This window comes from Bacillus rossius, chromosome 3 (assembly GCF_032445375.1).
Source record: "Bacillus rossius redtenbacheri isolate Brsri chromosome 3, Brsri_v3, whole genome shotgun sequence".
Classification (NCBI taxonomy): Eukaryota; Metazoa; Arthropoda; class Insecta; order Phasmatodea; family Bacillidae; genus Bacillus; species Bacillus rossius.
The window spans coordinates 68,641,312-68,661,417 of record NC_086332.1 but is presented as its reverse complement, the minus strand read 5'-3'; the positions used below and the strand labels follow the sequence as shown (position 1 = coordinate 68,661,417).

Sequence of the window (20,106 nt, the reverse complement as noted above, 5' to 3'; positions counted from 1 at the left end):
TTTATTAATATGCCACAAAAAAACTATGTATGTAAAATCACAATAACTCTTAGAGCAGCAGCACTCGAAAACTTAAACGAAAATTAAATTAGCAAAATACAAATTGCACATACTACACCAAAGTGACGAAACAAATTAAATATTGCATACATTCTGAATCTGCTGGAAGCATAGGTAGTCCTATGACCTCCAACAGACGTCTGTATAAAAGTTCGTGTTTTCTTTCACGGTAAACACACACGACGATTTCTAACAAAGCATAAAATTTTTAGGATTTAAATATATCATAGAGTATATTTGAAATGAAGGGCATAAACATCAGACAGTTTTCAATCGCCAAGGGGTGATTGACTGAACTCGGAAAATAGATCACGTACATCTTTATCGCGTTTTGTTGGAGAAAATCCTTTATTAATTAATTAAACTTGCTGTGAGACGTTAACAATTATAACAAAGTTTTTACTTACCATATTAATGACAGTTATTTCTCCAGTATTCCAAAAATTACTCTCGCGGCTCTGTCGCACTCTCAACTCGCCAGGCGCGATCATCAAATAAGGCTCGAGTTCACCATAAATTAAACAGCAAAATATAATGACCCTTTCACTGTTGTTTAGTAAATGCGTGTCTTGGCACTGTCGGTTCCCTGCGAAAAATAGAAACGTATTCAAGCACCAGTGTGTTTCAACAGTCCACTCTAAAATATCAATCACAGTTCTAAATGTACTGTTTGGTATGGTTTTGGTACAGTTAATCAGTTAACCTTTTTAACGGATGGTCTACTGTTATCCAGAGGCTCCGAAAATAAATGCATTGCATGGCTGAAGCAAACATTTACTACGGTCCATTTTTCTGGCCGATGCTGCTAAACACATATCCACACAAAGTCTAACCCAAAACAAATTACGGGGTGAATTACTGTCTAACCTTCTCTGACATAAAAAAGACGTTCACCGTGTCGTACTTAAAATGCAGATCTCAAGAAACACCAATACTTCCTGGAGGTGAAGTTCAAGGGGCTTTCAGTGCTGTGAAACGCTGACCACTAGAGAGAGAGATAGAGAAACATTCTTTCTTGGCAACGGATCACTCACAGCGAACCAGCTCACAAGCGCGGTGTTCTTCTGCGGTGAAGTCGAAGCCCCGGCGCCACGGCTCGCGAAGATCCGATCCTCCCATCGGGCAAGAGACGAGACCCCGCGCAGATATGTCCGTCCAACTTCACCCACGGGTTCTTTCCCCACAGAAAAAGGAGGAGTCGTACAAGTGCGTCAATTACAATGGAAACTGAAACCATGTTTTGCGTGACATGAAGCGCTATCTGTTGGGTGGGTCCATAACTACTAGCAAAAAAATAAAACTTGGACGGGATGTTCAAATCCAAACTACTTGACTAATTGCTAAGTAACACTGGTTTTAACTGTGCGAGAAACTCTTAATACTGTTTGTAATTTAAAAAAAAAAAAAATTCTATATCAATTTGTATGAGTGCAAATTTTCTGTTATGCCACACCACAAAACATGTGGCTTCTAAAATTAAGTGAAATAATTTTCACTTGTTTGTTTGCCTGGTGTTATTTATTCTCACGCTCGATATAGCTATGTTAGTAGTATACTCACTAGTGGGTAGGCCCAAAACTACTTCAATAAACTAGGTCGCGGTCTCGGCAGTTAGAGTTTCTCCCCCGTGCTTCCTCCCTGCGAGCGGACTGCTTCGGGCGCTCGCCGCGTACCACCAGCGCTGCCCCGCGGCGCCAGCGTGCAACACACGCGGTCCAAAGAACAATCGCCGCAAGATACTTCACTCGGGGACGTGGCTGTAAGCCTACATCATGTTTAAAAAGTTTTCAAAGTAAAAAAAAAAAAGTTAAGACTTCATTCAAAATTAAAACAGGGTTAGTAAAATGAAGTTTTAATTCAATACTGCCTTTCCTTTTAAATATACACAATTAATAACTGACATACTAAATTAAGTGACGAAGGAAAAGAACATAGCCAGCAGAAAATTATATTTTATGACAATACAAAATGAAAAGTGGTTTTTATGACGTACTGACTGAAATACATGTTTTTGCTTGTAGCCCGTCCCTAATATTTTTATATTAATTAATATTAAAACTTTAGCAATTTTACATTTTTTTCAATGTTATTTACAGTTTTTTTTTTTTTTTTTTTTCGCCTTTGGAAGTAACTTCTAAGAAAGAAGTTACAATAATATTTATACCTACTGTGTTCTGTTTTCTGTTTTCAGAGTTAACATACTGAATGGATGTAACGGTAACTGTGATTGTGAATCTGTAAAGTACCAGCCCGTTTGCTATGCAGAACAAGGAATGACATACTACTCACCTTGCCATATAGGTTGTCAGTCGAAAATTCTGGATACAAACACTACTAAGACGGTAAGTGAACAAAAACATTGCTTCGGATTTGCAGAAATATCGTAATAGTATTAAATTTCAACATACTTGGTTTATATTGTTAAATAAATTATCACACGATTCAAATAACATCATAATATATTGCTGAACAGATGAATGCATTTTAAAAGTCATTTCATTTTAATAATTTAGTACTTTTTTAGCTTCTAACTTTAATAATTAATTACACCAATTTTCGCCGAACATTTTTAAAGATTCTTATCTTAAAATTCATCTTAGTTAAATAAACTTATGAAGATGATTACTGTGATCTTCATTAAATTATCTCAATTTCAAAAACATAAAAATTAATCTATTCAATTTTTACCATCACTAAATTCTTTTTATTTTAAGATAAATTGTTGTGATTTTGCCATACTATTGACATTATTGTAAATATCTAAATATTCTAAAATTTCATGACAATTGACCTAACATAACTGAAACTGGCCACCATCCACTACGCATTTTATTTTTCATTGAATGTAATAATTTGACACAAAACATCTTTTTGGGATGAATTATAAACAACTAATAAAAAAAATATCAGTACAGTAATCAAATATTTATTTTTTCCAAGCGAATGAGGCGACAGGTTATGTAACTAACATAGAATGGTGAATTACCAAACTGTGCCGGTATGGCTTTTTTGTAGTGCAAGCAAAAATTTTTCATGCCGCAGGTTGTGAGATATCTAATAATGGTTCAGTGCTTTTATAATGAGTTAAATATGACTTTAAGTGCCCTGAAGAATGTAGTATGACTCGAGTCAAGCGTCATGAAAGATGTTAAGATTATTTATTCAAGATTCAATTAATTTTATTGAAACAGTGTGCATCACACATAAACCAATTTTACTATCCTTAAAAGTCTTTTACTTTAAATCATAAAGTTGGATATAAGTAATAATTGCTCATTCAGAGCTTGGCAGCACCATTTACTGGTCAAATTTGGATTTTATCGTTTTCTTCAATAAGCTACTTCATCAATTGTTTGCAGCTGCTTTGATTTTTAACAAGCTTTTATTGCTTTTACTAAGATACAAAAATTATCAGGAAGACATTAATTTTTTTTTAGATTTCCTCAGATAGTGTAGTGTAAATCTTAGGTGATATTTAATTTTTTATGTGTAAACATCTAAGCTCTTGGTACACGGCATTTGATAGGAAAAAATTTCTCACTAGTAGCAATATAAACCCGTCTATAGTCACTTTAGTAATAATTAGGGTACATATCAAACGTATTGGTGTGCCAAATAAAAGTTTATTATAGTGATAACACCCTAGAATATATTTGGTAAACTAAAATAGTCATAGTAAAAAGTAATCACAAGTAAGTATAAAAATACCTAAGAAACCTAGCATTACACTAATTTTATAATACTACCTACTAGCAGATCCCAGCAGACGTTGTCCTGCCAGTGTTTATTAATTTACCTTTGAATATCTAAAATAAATGGTTTCTATGTAATCTAGACTCTATAAAGCATTTCATTTGAAATAATATTCAATTTTAAACTCACTTTCGAAATACCAATCACAGTCACAATAATTATTTGTTGTTATTGAATATTAAGAACAGTAAAAATCACAATATTCCAATTTTCATGGCCATCGGTTGAACGGTGTATAAGTTGACGCGCTGCAGCGCCATCTAGCAGCAGGTTAAAGTAAAATAAATAGCATAAAAACTTTCTCCGTGAAAAAAACCCTTCGGTGTGCCAACTTTATGGCGATCGGTCAAACGGTGTTGGAGTTTATCGACGCCATACATACATACATACATACATACATACATACATACATACATACATACCAACATACTATTATATATATATATACTAGCGACCCACCCCAGCTTCGCAAGGAAGCAATCTATTAATGTGGCTAATTTAGATTTAATAAGTCAATACATATACGCATCAAGCGTCTTTTTACGACTTGGTTACAAAATACCGAGATTTCTCTACTATGTTTTTAATTTAGTACGTAAACCTTCCGGAAGAAGTTCTCTAAATGATTATTAAAACAGCATCAAAATCCATTGTGTAGTTTAGAAGAAGTAAGCGAACAGACAGACAGACGCGAATAGCGACTTTGTTTTGTACTATTTATACTCGTAGATTATAGATGAGAATCGTAATTCAATGCAGAAATCAATTAATTTGTCCACAAATTAATCGCCCTTTGAGCGCTATATATCCACGTCATGACTAAAACGAACTTCGCGTTCAATAAAAGATTATCTGGCTCTCTGTGACCTATATCTATCTTGGTGAAGACTAAGATGTAACTCGCGTTCATCAGACGTTTCTCTATTAATTCTCTTATATTTACTTTATCTTCTATTAAGCGACCTTATTTCCTTTTCTTCTTCAGTTTCATCATCTGGTACTACGACCTATATTTGGACTACTTCTTCGTGGCATAATTACATTGGAAAAAACAATAACTTTAAAATTAGAATAAATGAAGTTTTATTTGAAAAAAAAAATATTAACTCAAATCTACAAATAATCAACATTGCCTCTCATAAATCAATAACCTGAAATTTAAAGAAATTCACTACGTATATAAATAAAAAAAAGAAATACATACCCTCAACTTAACTACCTATTAAATAATAGCCAATACTCGCAATATGTACGACAAAATAAGGTTAAAATTTCCTTCGAATAAAAAATTAAATTAAATTAATATGAAAAGCTAATAACTTTAAAATTAGAATAAATTGAGTTTTATCCTTGAAAAACCAAAAACTATGAACTTAAATACTCAAATCAACATTCACTACGTAAATAAATAAACAAAATAACATAAACTCAACCTAACTACGTAGTAAAAAAAGATCCAATACTTGGATTATGTACAACACGGACAATAAAATATGCAGTGACAATTGTATACTATTTAGAGAGTAAAAAAGAAACAAAATAAGTAATCGTTTTATATTTACTAATCGTTCGTTGCTATAGGATGAGGCGCTGCTTTATTGAAAAAACACCGTCATAGTTCAGACATTTTGTACAAAATATTTACAAATTATACATACAAACCTTCCTCGTTTAACGCTCTTTCCATTAGTAAAAATCGTATCGAAATCTGTTGCGTGGTTTAGTAGAAGTGAGCGGAGAAACAGGCAGGAACAGAGAGCGACTTGTTTTATACTATTTAGATATATATTATACTCCTTCCAAATTCTTTAAAGGTTTAGTAGCGCCGCATAGAGCGTGCGGTTGGTTACCTCAAGGGGCGTGATTCGAATATCGTTACTGAATTTCTTAAATAAAATTAATAAGAATATAAATGAATCAGCTGAATAATGTCAATATTTTTTTGTAGTATTTGCAGGCTGGTTTCAGTCGTTTAACCAAATACAAATAAACCATCATACACTTAGTCTTATAATATGTGTTTTAAAATGTTCCAGGTTAATATTCCAGTAATGCAATAGAAGTATAAATTCTAACGTATGCGGAAACTTTAAAGCATTAAATGTTTAATTAATTTTAGCAAGATTAGCAGTATTTTAATACAAAGATATAGCATCTATGTACACATCAAAGTTAAGCCGAATATGAGCTAAATTATATCAAATGTGTCATTCATTCAGTCAGAAGAAATTTCTTCTTAATCATGCAAATAAATAAGGCGCTTAGACCAAATTATATGTAACTAAATCTGTAACTGCGACAAAATATATATTTTTTTTAATGAAAAAAAATTGCAACACCGGTATTAAAATTTAGACATAATTTTGATCGCTGTAATGGTTTTTATATTGCTCTTTGCAACTGTAATGGTAAATTAAACATACCTTCATACCCAATAACTGATATAGTTAACCATCGAAATAACAAATTATTCAATCGAGACCATCGCTGGTGCCATAACTGGTATTTAAAATAACCATTTCGCACATTTCTAGCTGCTATCTGCTATCAACGGTGGCAAGCATCTTAAATGATTCAGGAAGCGAATTCTAGCTGTGGGCGCAGAAATTATGTATGATTCGCATTCATAAATGTTGGTATTTCAAAAGCGAATATTTTATTTATCAGTTAATCTATCAAGCTCAGCATTATTTTTAAGAACTATGCTTTAAATTTCGAGTTTGATTTTCGTATCATAATTTTATTTGCTATATGAACAACATGAAAACACATGGATTTTCTCGTTACCATGGTTAGATATTTACACATTACATGAAAAGTAATGAAAGACTTGCTCACATATTTTCTTCAAATAATATAGCAGAATGAAAACATGAAGGGTAACATACAGAGGCGTAAAAACCCAAATGACTTCCTCGAAATTAAGCTGTGGCTCTTTGACCATAGGTCAACGTTGTTCCTTCAAAGAACACTGGTTACAAAATATCCAGGTATCTGATTAAGTTTACGGGAACTAGTTTATTTACTTGAAACTTAAACTCATGATGATCATCTTGGAGTGATAACAAAACCTTCAATGTCACTCTTCTTCCTTCTGCGTATTCGTTTACCCTGTTTACAACAGAACACAAAACTCGGAAGTATAACTAGGCGAGTTTCTACGAATATACAACTATCTGGAATTGCGGAGAATCCTTCGTAAATTTTAGATGAATCGTTAATTTTTAAAATATCTGTAAATTCACTGTAATTTCTGAAAGCACGTGTAGGATAGGTTATGTTACCCTTTTAAGAATAAAACAAGTACATACTTCAACATCCACTCTGATATTAGCCAGAGGATTTACAGGACCATCATTGTTTCCTCAGCGTAATAACTTTTGCTATTGGATATAAAATGGCCATGGAAAATTTTATTACGTGAGCACGTGGCGCTGAAAAACAGCTTGGTGCAATGTAGTCAAAAGCTGAAATGGAAGTAGTGCATAAAAGTATTATTTTAATATGGATCGGTAACTGAGAAAGGATTTATTTTAAAGTTGCATTAAAAGACAAAACCTAGGCATTGAAAGCTATTAACATCAGAGAAATTGACATTAAACTTCCTGACTCTGAATAAACTTAAAAAAATATGTTGACTATTACAGATCTGAACATCTTCATAGTTGTTCCTGAATTTTCAAGGCTGTTTAGCATAGAATAAGAGGCTGACCGTTTGGTGTTAGTGCCTAGAACTATTATCATAACTTCTTTTGACATGAATTTCTGTCACTTTGTCTGAGGATTCGACACCACTTAAAACTCGTATACTATGGAAGCTACAGTATTGAAGTAAATAAATATCTTAGTATAGCAAACTTTTCTGGTGGTCGTTACGTATGCCTCACCCGGTTTACATTTGCAGTGATGACGTAATTAGTATTGGTGGGGAGCGTGGAATTATGAGTCAGTGATAGCTGTGACTGAGAAGGTAATAAACTGATTTGCATGATTTCAACTCTAAGTTGCTTGTGAGTGAGCACTGGGTGGTCTAGTGGAGTGGAATAACTAGTAAGTTACTAACTTTTATTCTTTTATTTTGGAGCCATTAATGGCAAAATGTCTAATCGAAAACGGGTTATGTGGGAGAAAAGAAACAAAACAAGGGAAATTGCCCAAGAAGAAGCAATTAATGATCCAGAGAAGTGTCATAGATATCGAATTAGGCCAAACGTAGCCGAGAGAAACGAGCCAGTGGGGCAAAACGAGCCCCCGAACGAGGCGCGAAATTTGCGCTCGAGCAAGCCTCGGCCGTCCACCTCGCGAGAAGCAACGGGGAATCCAAAAAAAAGATTGTTTGGTAATGGACGCGGATATGCTCTCTGATGATACTGATATTAATATGGAGTCATTTGAGCTAGTGTTTGTGAACGATGGGCGAAGTTTGTCGCGGTTTTGTGTCGGAATGTTTCTGGCGCAGCCGCCCGTTAAATAGGACGTTCATCGAATTCACGTCAAAAAATAAAACAACACCAATTCTGTTAAATTATATTATTTATTTCATACACAAAATTCCGTTCAGCGCGATGTAAATTCATGAAACAAACCCCCTGGCAGCTGTAGTCCAAAATACAGCCTACACAGAACCTTTTTTTTTTAGTTTATATGATTAATACCAGGTTTATTTAATAATTAACAATTTTTCATTCCTGCTAAAAGAAAAATTTGGATTCAATTTAAAGAATGCATGCAAACAAAACTCAACACTGTACTTGGATTGGAAACATATTATCACAGCAGGTTCTGTTCTCAATTATGCCCAGGTCATAGAGCTGGTTGTACAAGGGCTGTTTTTTAAACCTCCGATGGGCTGTATAAAAAGACAAGTTTACATAACGTAATAATTTTATCACCAAACGTACATAAGTGTCTTATTTGTTTTCCTGCATAATCATCAAAACTATCGAGGAATTTGTCATATCGTAACACCAGCTTCTCTAGGCCTTCTTCGAAGAAGTTAGCCGCCAGTGAGGAGAGACACGGGGCCAGCGCCTGGCTACCCCTGTCCCTCACGACGGACCTTGTGAGGCGGATAGACTAATCACGCGGTGCATTCTGCTCCACCATTCGCACATCTTGCGATAATCGAGATGTGTGAATTTGCTTCGATTAAGGGAGCGTTCAAGTATTACGTAACGAATTTGGGGGGAGGGGGGTCTTGTAAAACGTTACGATGCGTTACAGGGGGGGGAGGGGGGGGGTTTGACGTACGCGTTTCGTCACATTGTTTTTTTTTTTTTTTTTTTTTTTTTTTTAACCTTTCAGAACGGTCGCGTAGAGACAGATTCTTTCACGCATTTTTCAAAACTTTTTTTTTTCTCAAAATTTCAAATGGCATGATAGCTTACATTTTTTTTTACCTTCACAAAATTGCTTCTGCTTGCTTTACAGGATTAGTGAATATTGTTTTTTTTTAACTCCAAACGTAAAGCTATATATATATATATATATATATATATATATATATATATATATATATATATATATATATCAACAGCTGTGATAGTTTTTCTGGTCACTCCAGTAAAGTAGTTAAAACAAAAAATACCGCTATTCGGATGGCTTCGTTATACTTCGGTTGTCAACGTAGACTCCAATCGCCATATTAGAAATTATATAGGTATTGATATTCAAAATACACTGTTTTCTATGTGTGAGATTTTCTCTCATCACAACAGTAATGTTGTGGTACGAAAGACGATTGGTCTGAAAGGTTACTAAAAAAACTATTGAATTAAAATCTCCCAAGTTGGCAACCCTTTTCGTTTATTTTTTATGGAGGATTCCCGTTTGAATTGTTCGTATTTTGTTCTCCCAAGATGGCAACCCTTTCCGTTTATGTGCTCCAAGCACTCGACCGACTGTATGAAAATTGACAACTACGATGTTTCGGCGGAATATAGAAACCCTGAAGATAGCTTGCAGGATCCAGCAGACCCTAATATGGCGTGGTATAGCGCTCACGTCCGTGAATCGCAATATTTCTTGCAAGTTATTAAATGCGCGGATGAATCCTGCTGTTCCCGCTTGAGGAGTGCATTAAAATCTGTCTTTCCAGAAACTTTCCTGCCGCCACCCTGCCCAATCCTTCAAACCGCAAACAAGTTCGTGGTACCTAGTCAGATAGACAGAGGATCATGCAAGTTTTCGCCACTTCTTGTGAGGTTGTCTGTTGATCTGTCGCCTCCTCTAGAAGGGTTTAAGCAGATGCCTTACGATTTCTTTTGCCCATCAGTACAATCCGACCTAAAGAACCGAGTATGTTCAACCTGTGGTTTTTTTTTTACATCCCACAAGAGTGTGCAAATGCACAATCGTTACATGCATGGCAAGACTGCCCAAGACCTTCGTGAAAGTCGAGTACGGCCACAGCGACTTGCTGCAAGAAGGGCAAATGAGCTTCTCTGCATTGTGCGTCGCTGTGAAACATCGTCTGAGGATGCCGATTGGCTCGACGAAGACGAAGTTGATGCAAGCGGGTTAACAATTCCGGAACCCTCTTCGTCTGCTCTCCGGATGCCAGTAATGAAATAATCTGAGTGGCTGGCAAACCCATGGACAGAGGAGCAGTAAAACTCCAATTGAATATTTTTTTTACAATCTTCTTATTTTAATCATGGCTAATTTAATTTTTAATGTTTTTCGTTTTCGTTCAATCGTATTCTTAAATACTATTATATTTTGACAAATATATTTTATTGCAGTTAGTTTTATGTTTGTAATTGCATTGCCAAAGGTAAAAATAATTATTAGAAATAAAATTTGTTATTTAATTTTAATAGCTTTATTAGTAAAACGCTAAAATAGGAGAATGCATGAGAAGAACAATGGTGGATAAAGCAAAAAGTGTGTAAGGACAGAGCCAAGTCAGGAAAACGACGTAATTAAATGTATGATTGCTAAATGTATGATTGAGTAGTGTGACGTTAATTAGTAAATTCGACACGATACATTTTAAATTTTTATTATGATTTTAAATTTTTGTGTGGAAATTTTATTTGCTCTACTATAGTGTAATTTTAATTTGTTAGTCTGGTGTACTCCTCTGAGTTAAACTTTGTCTCAGTGCCCTGAAGCCCCTTTCCCATCGGCGTATCGGATATTTTGCTGGCCTAACCCCTGACTGGCAGACCGCTTACCATTACCCCCGCCTTCAGTCACGCCTCAAGCCTGTAATATTATTTCTCTTCGTGACCCTAACTGCATAGGCAAGCCTGTAGCTTGCAGGCGACCAGTTCGCAAAGACGAGCTGAGATTCGCGTTTTTCATCACGTATTAGTATTGTGTTCGCCCCTCTGCAGCCACGACGGGGCGTAGTTTCCCATCAGCTTTGCATCTTACCCCACCTCCCCCCCTTCTCAGTTCCAAGTAAGACCAATGACCGGTCGTAACCCCCTGGACACCAGTGACCGTTCTCAAGGTCTACCCGCAAAAACGAGTGCGCCAAAACTGATCGCAAGAGCCACCTAGTGACCAAGTCGCGAACTTCTCCACTTGCCTGCCCGCTAAGGCGCCAGAAAGCAGCACCTGCTTTGCCTTGAGTTATATGGACGCCGTGGTCGAGTCGATTGTTTTCAACTCAGACCTGCTTCGACAGAGTTCTCTACGGTCGCCCAGTGTGGCCAACTTCAAGACTCCTGCTAGAGTTTTTTTTTCCGCCCGCATTCGGGCAACTTCGGTATTTTTCGGCGGCCCAGACACCCCCTCTTCCACCCGTTAGAGCCGGTGGGTACTTTTAATTACGAGACGCGGCTTCCCGCGACACAGACCAACTCGCGTCGCGTCTGCAGACAGACCTCCATCGAGTATCGGCGAATCGGCAAGACTTCATCCGACCGCTAACGACTATGTAGTCGCTTCGTATAAGGGATGCTATCCCTCAAGTTAATTCTAGTAGATTAGTCTGTCTGCATAGTTTAGTTATTTGCCTTAGAAATTTTTCTCTTTTAAATTTAATAATGAAGAAATCATCCGCGTCCTGCCGCGCTATTCGCGAGCTCCAGACCCTGGCTGACTCCACGATGGCAGCGTGCTGGGCAACTCCCCTGTTTTGGTGAGTGATAATTCGCGACCCCCCCCCCCCCCTTTTTTTCCCTTAAATTTCTTTGGGCATTTTCTGCCCCATAGACTGCCTGTATACAAGTTCTAATCAGGTTTGATTTGGACTGTTGCAGACAGGGTTCGATGACGGGGAGAGATTGATTGCTCTCATCTCGTGCCCACCCCCCCCCCCTTCTGTTCCGTGGGTCACATTAGAAGAAACGCTTCTACTACCCGACGTGATCGTTTGAAGACCCCGGGTGGTAATGTAAATTCAACATTTCCCCCTTACCTAGCTACGAACTATTTTAAGCGGATGACCAAACCACCAGCGACCAGTGTTTTTCTCAAGAAAATGTAGAACGAATAGAACTAATTATCAATGTAATCATCGGATCCTTCCAATTTTGAGTGTGAAACTCATAATGCAAATGTTTATACTTCAAACTAAGAATGTAAATTGTTTCAAATACTCGCGGGCTAGCCCATTTTCGTTTCTCTTTTTGTTAATCTTTGAAACTTGTTAAAACCTTTTGTGTGTAAAATAATGGAAACAAAATACTTCATCAGGGCAAATAAAACAGGGAAACTATATATCAAGTGAATCGTGTAGTTTTTATTTATTGATTTTAACGATCCACCCACTTCCTCCTTGCTTGTTACAGGAAGTTCCTAAATTTTGTTTGTTCCCCACCTCGTGTCGCCTCTGGTAATTCAATTTATTTAACTATTTTATCCAGCAAGTTTCCAAGGCTCCTTTTAAAATAATTCAATTTTGAGGCACGAGGGGTGTAACAGTAGTAAAAATTTATTTGGATAAAAAAAACATTAGAAAGCTCTTGCTTTTAAAACAAAACATTTCAAATGTTAATAAATAACATTAACGTGATTAAAACAATAACAAAGGTATTTTAGTGACTTATTCCGGTACGTTACGCCACATAATTGTGACTTTTAGGTAAAAATGGTCACTTGTGGTTACGTAACGTTTTACTAGGGGGAAGGGGGGTACATAAAAACGTTACGGCGCGTTACATGGGGGGGAGGGGGGGTCAAAAATATCAATAAATTGCGTTACGTAATACTTGAACGCTCCCTAACATTCAAAATACTGTTGCAGAGTATAACTTTATTTTCACGGAAGGTTAGTGCAGAGAATATATAACAAAAATTAGCGACTTATAATTACAACGTTTACAGTCCTAGTGTACAGTTGCTGACGTCACCCCCGCGTTTGACTATCAACTTGAGTATGCGGCGAAGACTGCCCGGGCTATGAACATTTCTTAACGACCAATTTAATGTTAATATGTTATTGTAATATTTTTTTATGTTGCAGTATTTAAGATTATATAACAGGTTTAGTCATTATTTTTAACGATAATTGTGTTAGCCTCTTTTAGTATAAAGCAAGCACAAATATATGTTTTGTGATAGTTTTTAAAATAGTTTTAAGCGAGTGTATTTTTGGGCTATTATTTGGTAAAGGACAGAAACGAGAAACACGAACTATTATCTCGTGTGTAAAATCATGCATGCAGCCTTTTTTGGATAAATTATTTTTAAATATAATTTACCGTTTTTCAATTATTGTGCTTTCTGGAAATGCGTAAATAAATGAATGTTAAGACATATATTTTATTTTTATTTTCATATTTTAATTAATTCATGCTACTATTTCAGGACACTATACTGCTGTTTAATTTAATATTATGCATTTACCTGTCCCCTTAAGCATAGGTTACGTTTTACATGAAGTTACGGGTTTTGACGCAAGTTTCCCGTGATTGTGTGCATTTTGGAACTGACCCGTGGCCGGGGGCGGGAATTTTCGTCTTTAGGCCCAGGAGCCAAGGCTAAGGGCTACAGATCCAGGAGCTAGCCCTGTTACATCTCCTCACTGACGGCTAACTTGCTCGAAGAAGGCATCGAGAAGCTTGTGTTACGATATGACAAATGTTTTGATCGTTTTGGAGATTATGTAGAAAATAAGTAAGACCCTGCTGAACATTTGGTGGTAAAATTATAATGTTATGCAAATTTGCCTTTTTTATATTACATCGGAGGTTGAAGAAAACAGCCTTCTTTCCGGTAGAATATTTTTATTAGTGAAATTATACTACGCTTTAATTCGTAACATGTGTAAGAATTTTGAGCAGTAAATCGATTTGCTAGTTGCTTCGCATTTATGCTGCTTTTAGAGAACAGCTTTCTTTCGTATTTTTGTTTGCAAATGAGTCGAAACAGTTGCCAGAAAAGTCATTAGCAAATCGAATTAAAATAAAATTCCAGCATTTATTTTTTTTTTTTTTAATGATTGGAATCATAAATTCGATTTATAGATGCACATTAAATAAATTGTGATTTTTTTTCACAGTTCTTCACCAATTGTACCTGCATCCCGAACTTGAACTCGTCGATGAGCCTGGGAGATGTGAACCCATCTTACCTAGCCGACCCTTCGATCATTGTGGATAATGGACCCTGCGCGGTGGACTGTTCAACGATGTTGTACACCTATGTCATGGTTGGATTCATTATACACGTACTCAGCAGTTCCGGAAGAGTTGGGAGCGTCTTAATTAACTTTAGGTATGGTTTTAATTGCACAACACATTATGTTTAATTTTGATGTGTAACATCTTGGCTCTCCGTATACGGCATTTGTTAGAAGTAATTTCGTAAATGAAACGGAAGTCGCATACAACGGAAATATGTAACGGTGGTGCTTCCCTCTATGGCGGATGGCGCAAACCAAAGTTCACAAAACCAAAAGGAAACTTTATAGTATTAAATGTTTAATGAATGTTAACAAGATGGGCAATATTTTAATAATATTTACTGTCGAATATCAGGGCCATAGCCGAGATTTAATATTTTTTTTCAAGGCATTATCGCTTTTATCAAAGCCGTCTTATTTTTATATGCTTTCAAATTTCGCTCTGCAAATCGAATGATCCGTTAGTCGATGCAGCTTATCCGGCAACGAATTCTAGCGGTGGGTGCTGAAAATACGTATGATTCGCGTCAAGAAATATAGTTGAAGACAACTTTTTCATATATATTTATCACACTCGACATTATTTTTAAGAATTCTACGTTAGATTTCATGTCCATGTTTCGTATTATTAGTGTATTTGCAACATGATAAAACATGAATTTGCTCATTACTGAGGTTAGATGTTACACATCTCTGGCGAGTACTGAAAGACTCTCTCTTGTTTTTTTTTTTATGTAATAATCTTTAAATCTCTGATTATTTTATTTTGTTTGTGCATTAACGTTTCTTAAACAACATTCGAATATTTTTATATTGCAGTTCTTTATCTGATCGTGTATTACCCAGTTATATATATCTACAAGAACTTTCAAGTGTATAGATCAACCCTTAGGCTTAACATAAAACAATGTGGCATTTCTCATTGTCTAGGGTTATGACTAATATGTTGTAGTCATTCTCATATTACTGCAGCATTCACTAGTTTTACGGCAATGCACTTCACAGCTGGAAGTTTTACGGAAGTATTACACCTTGTTCTTTACTCGATAGATTGTTTAATGTTCATATTTATTTTATTATACATCAGTTGGACTTGGCATGATGGTCACCTAATCTAAGAACATATTGCGCATTAGGATGAATTCACATATCCAAATATATTTTTTTAAACATTTTAGAGTTCAGGTGAAGCTCAACATATATGCGCTATGTGTGCATTTAATGGGTTGAACTAATTTAGTTTGGTAATTGAAAATAATTAAAGCACTTAGACATGATTCCATAGAAAAATATACTCAGCAGGATTGTTGCCAAAAAAATATTTATTTCGAGACATCCGAATTTGCCCTTCATGTAAGGATCTTATTTTTAAATGAAAAAATTTCACGGGTTAAATATTAAATAATAACATCACACAAAACTTGAATCAAATGTTATGAAAACTTGGTTCCAACTTTCTAAGAGAAGAGATTTTTAAAATCGGTATTAAAAAGTTTAGTTTGTTGGAACGAGATCATTTCACAAATTATAAGGCTCAAAATTTTTAAACGAGAAAACCTCAGTGAATTACTTACAATTTTCAATTTGTTTTATATGTTTAGTTTGGAATTTAACTGCACTACCTTAGCCAACTCAAGTTTACTTCGAAAGTAGTAAATGAATATTTTAATGTATAGTCATTTCCATAAAACTCAGTTCGAGACACTTAAGTAAATTAATATGTAAAATTTAATATTAATCATTTTTATCATTCATAAACATGAAAACATTATAAATATAATTTATTATTTACTACAGTCAAATGACAAGTCCTTTGCCATCCGCTATAGAGCCTTGCCTAATTTTAAATCCTGGTCGCTACTCTGCATGCAACAACAACTTAGCCACAACGCCAACTACTCATTAATCTTCTACATTCAAGCCCTAAAATAATATATAACCCCCCTTCACCTAGAGTAACCAAGAACTCTTCGAAGGGCTGATTAAGATGGCACAGTGGAACTCATTCGACTTGCTTTTCAGAGTGCCTAGGTTGGATACTTGTTCCATTAATCGTAATTTCAATCATCCATGATTTATCTAAATGGTTTTATCTCTAATAATTGCTGAACGTTACATGTTATGTCGTTTTAGGGATATTTTATCATTTATATTGAAACTGATAAACCCATGTAAAATTTGTTGTTAAATATATCATTTGGTAGTAAATTAATATCTTGATAAATATTAGTATTTATATGACTGAATTTTGTTAGCTTTATCTTGTATAATGTCCAAAGTTTTATATCTCCTTTGAAACCTTTTAAATTTGTATATTTAAACATGACGCAAATTAAATAAAATGTTCCTGTTCTCAAGTGGGTGATATCAGGATAGAGGATAATGGGGAATCAGTTTGTGACTAAAATTAAAGTGAAAAACGTCAATTTTGAAAGTGTAAGTTAGCGTTAAAAGCATTATCTATACAGTAATTAAATAATTGAGGTACCGCCCAACAATGTTTCAGATAATTGATGGACCGACCGTTTTTGACATGATAAAATATTGCTGGTTATTTGTTGTTTTCGCATTTTAAATAAACTATAATTTTTTATGTTTTTAGTGTTTGTGTAAAAATAATGTTTGCTTGTGATATTTTCAGATGTGTGGCTAAAAAAGACAAAGTTTTCGCACAAGGTCTGAGTTTGCTTTGTGTCAGTCTGTTCGCTTTCATACCTGGGCCCATAATATTTGGAGCTATGATAGGTAAGAGCTATAAGTATTGTTATGGGTACGTTAAAATTACCTTATTATATTACTTTTAAATTACTTTAGATTATAATAAGTCGTTTCTAATTGACGTGGCGTGGCATTATCGAAAAACATTATATTATACCAATGTTATTATATTGTATATTAATAAGAAAGTAAGTTTTTAATAATGACTTAAATTCGCAATGACAATAAATAATTGGAAAATTTATTTTTAAAACAATATTTATCTTTTCATAATTCTGTATTCGCGTATCCTACAGTATATAGGCATAAAGGCGAGATAATTTTTATTCTTAATAGTAACAGTTGACCAAACGTCTACAGGTGTATCGCACTCTATCATAATTCACAGATGTTGTAGATAAGTTAAATGATTATGTTTCAAAAGAAAGAAAATATATTCATTTTTATTTAATAAGTGTCTTCGTAGAACTTACCACAATATGTCTTTAATAAAAGGAAGTTCATCGTCTCGTAAACTTATCTTACGAAGCTGTCCGTAACAAAACATGTTCTAAATAAAGTGTTATATTTCTCTCTTTGGTAGCTAAAGCGCTTAGTAGCTTCCTCGTAGTTTAACAAGATAGCACATGGGGGTGCTTGACTTGTTCATGTTATGTTTTACAGATCATGCGTGCTTGGTTTGGGACGCTACCTGCGCCGAAAGAGGGAACTGCTGGCTTTACCACAAAGACAACTTCCGCATATACATGAACTGCACAGCTGCTGGTAAGTAGTCTTTCTTCAACTGCGCTTTTATCAGCTTATCCATACCAACGCATTAGCTACGAAATATTGCTACAAAAACATATGTTATAAGTACCGCAAAAGAAGCCTGTTATCTGTGTGTGAATAATCTCATCATAACGAATATGATTAACTTAAGGCTCATGATGTGTGACTTGCGCCATGCGTAAGTATTTCACTTGTGGTCCATACAACGCGTGCAGTAGCACATGGTCGAAACCAAGGAGCGGTGTCTGTAACAGCCACGCCTGTCTGCAGATCCAGCCGTGTGCCGTAATAGGATTTCACCCGTTCGTTATTATTAGGGATGATCCAGTCAATTTTGGCAGTATCTCTTTCAAAAGAAAACTGCATTGTTTATTGCTAAAATAAAAAAACACTTAAAGAGAGAAAATATATGAGAACTTTATCGTAGGTATGTGTTTCTAAGTGTTTTTACCATTTTCAAAAGCATATTTTCTCTTACAGCAATATTTTATTTGTAACGTACAGTGCGCTTATTGGTTGAAAGCGATTTGTAAACGGGGAAGTTTTAAACGTTACTTTAATACTGACGTAACTGTTTCTAGCTAATTTATGAATAAATATGTCAAATTGCACGGTTTACACAGAAAAAGAATTTCTAGTGAGTGACTAATAGCTTATGGTCAGACAAATATTTTATTTATGGATATTTTCTTGATACATTAAAATATCAGATAACGTGGAAAGTATAAATGCTGACAAAAGTTAACCATAACACAATGACTTAAAAATACAGTAACTTAATATGGGTGGTGAAGCCAAGTATTATTATTTTTTCTTTAAGGTCACAGGCTTGTAATCATGCTGAATGTTGTACCCGTCGACTCAAGCATTGGTTAAATTTGAAGGTTCTTTAATGTCCCCCTTGGTTGTGCTAAAGTTTGACATTCCGTAAGTAGACATTGGCGAATAGTTGTTTCGGTCATGAATTAAAAATTTAGCTTTAGTACATTTTTTTACTAATCAAATTTCAAGAATAGTTTCATTTTAAAGAAATGACCAATTTAGTCACGAAAAATCGGTATGTTTAGTCTTTAGTTTTCTAATCAAAGGCTGATTTGTCTGTGTGTCATTATTATAGGTTGTGGTCGAACGAGAAGTTTACTTTTCACCAGTAATACAACGGTAAAGTGCCATTTATAATCAATTATGATCTCTCGTGAAGTGATTGGAGGGAAAAGTTGGGAAATGCTGTACCCGAAGCCATACTGTGGGCTTTCACCAGTCTGTCCAACGCCAAGTGTAGCAGAACTATTGCACAGAAAAGGCCCAAGTAGTTGAATTGTGTTTTGTACTGCAGATGGTGGCAGACTTGGTAAATGTTTGCGGTGAATTTTTTCGTTTATTTTTCTTTTATCATTATGTTACATTTAATTTAAATAAACAAAATCTTGATAGCATGGTTTTGACTGTATCTGAGGAGGTGATAAATGTTATCACTCCCTTAGGTTTTGAAATCTTCAGAGCTTTCGTTTTTTTTGGGATGTAATTCAGAACGTCATGAATCAATGGATGGTACAATAACAAATGAAGGTTTATGTGCTTGCTAGCTTGTGCTGTATAGTGGGACTCACATTTGACTTTGATGTGTTCGTAGTGTATGGATGTTGTACTGATGCTGTGACTTGCCGTGTGCTAGCGCTGACCCTGGTGGGCTGCTGCGTGGACCTGAAGGTGTGGCATCTGGGGAAGTACATCAACCTGTACGGCGAGGAGGACGAGGTGGACCCCGAGTACAAGCAGGAGAGGAAGCAGAGCATCCTCGCGGACATGAAGGACTAGACAACGGATGTCATCCTCGTGCATCCCCCCCACCCCACACCCTGGACACACTCTCGACTGAAACAAACACGTTATTTATTTATGCCTTTATTACCGTGTATTTTAAGATAAAGTTAAATTATTATCTCTCGAGGACTTTGTAAAACCATTTTATTTTTGAGGTAATAAAATTTGTCCTTTTTAACATGTAAGAGTTATTGGAATTAAGATTAATTCCCAGCTAAAATGACATTATTTTTAAGAAATGTAATATATATTTTTATATTCTAAAAAATTGCATATTTTTTCAACATAAGTAATCTGACATAGTAACTGCATAAATCACCCAGGGAAAGATAGTGTGAAAAATCTATGTTTTAAAATGTTTAATACAGGGTATTGTTTAGAGAGTTTGAGCTGGACTCATC

At 35.3% G+C, this 20,106-nt stretch overlaps 1 protein-coding gene across 2 annotated transcripts in view; it reads left to right on the top strand.

Moving 5' to 3' along the window:
- The window catches only part of LOC134530854 (solute carrier organic anion transporter family member 74D-like), a 45,819-nt gene extending 25,936 nt beyond the window's left edge, over positions 1-19,883 (top strand). For both annotated transcript variants that reach the window (XM_063366111.1, XM_063366112.1), the window contains exons 9-13: positions 2,252-2,402; positions 14,270-14,484; positions 17,034-17,137; positions 17,774-17,875; positions 19,557-19,883. In XM_063366111.1, coding sequence (XP_063222181.1) covers positions 2,252-2,402; positions 14,270-14,484; positions 17,034-17,137; positions 17,774-17,875; positions 19,557-19,699 — 715 coding nt within the window. In that variant the 3' untranslated portion in view covers positions 19,700-19,883. The remainder of the gene's footprint in view (positions 1-2,251; positions 2,403-14,269; positions 14,485-17,033; positions 17,138-17,773; positions 17,876-19,556) is intronic.
- The last annotated feature ends 223 nt before the right edge of the window (positions 19,884-20,106 follow it).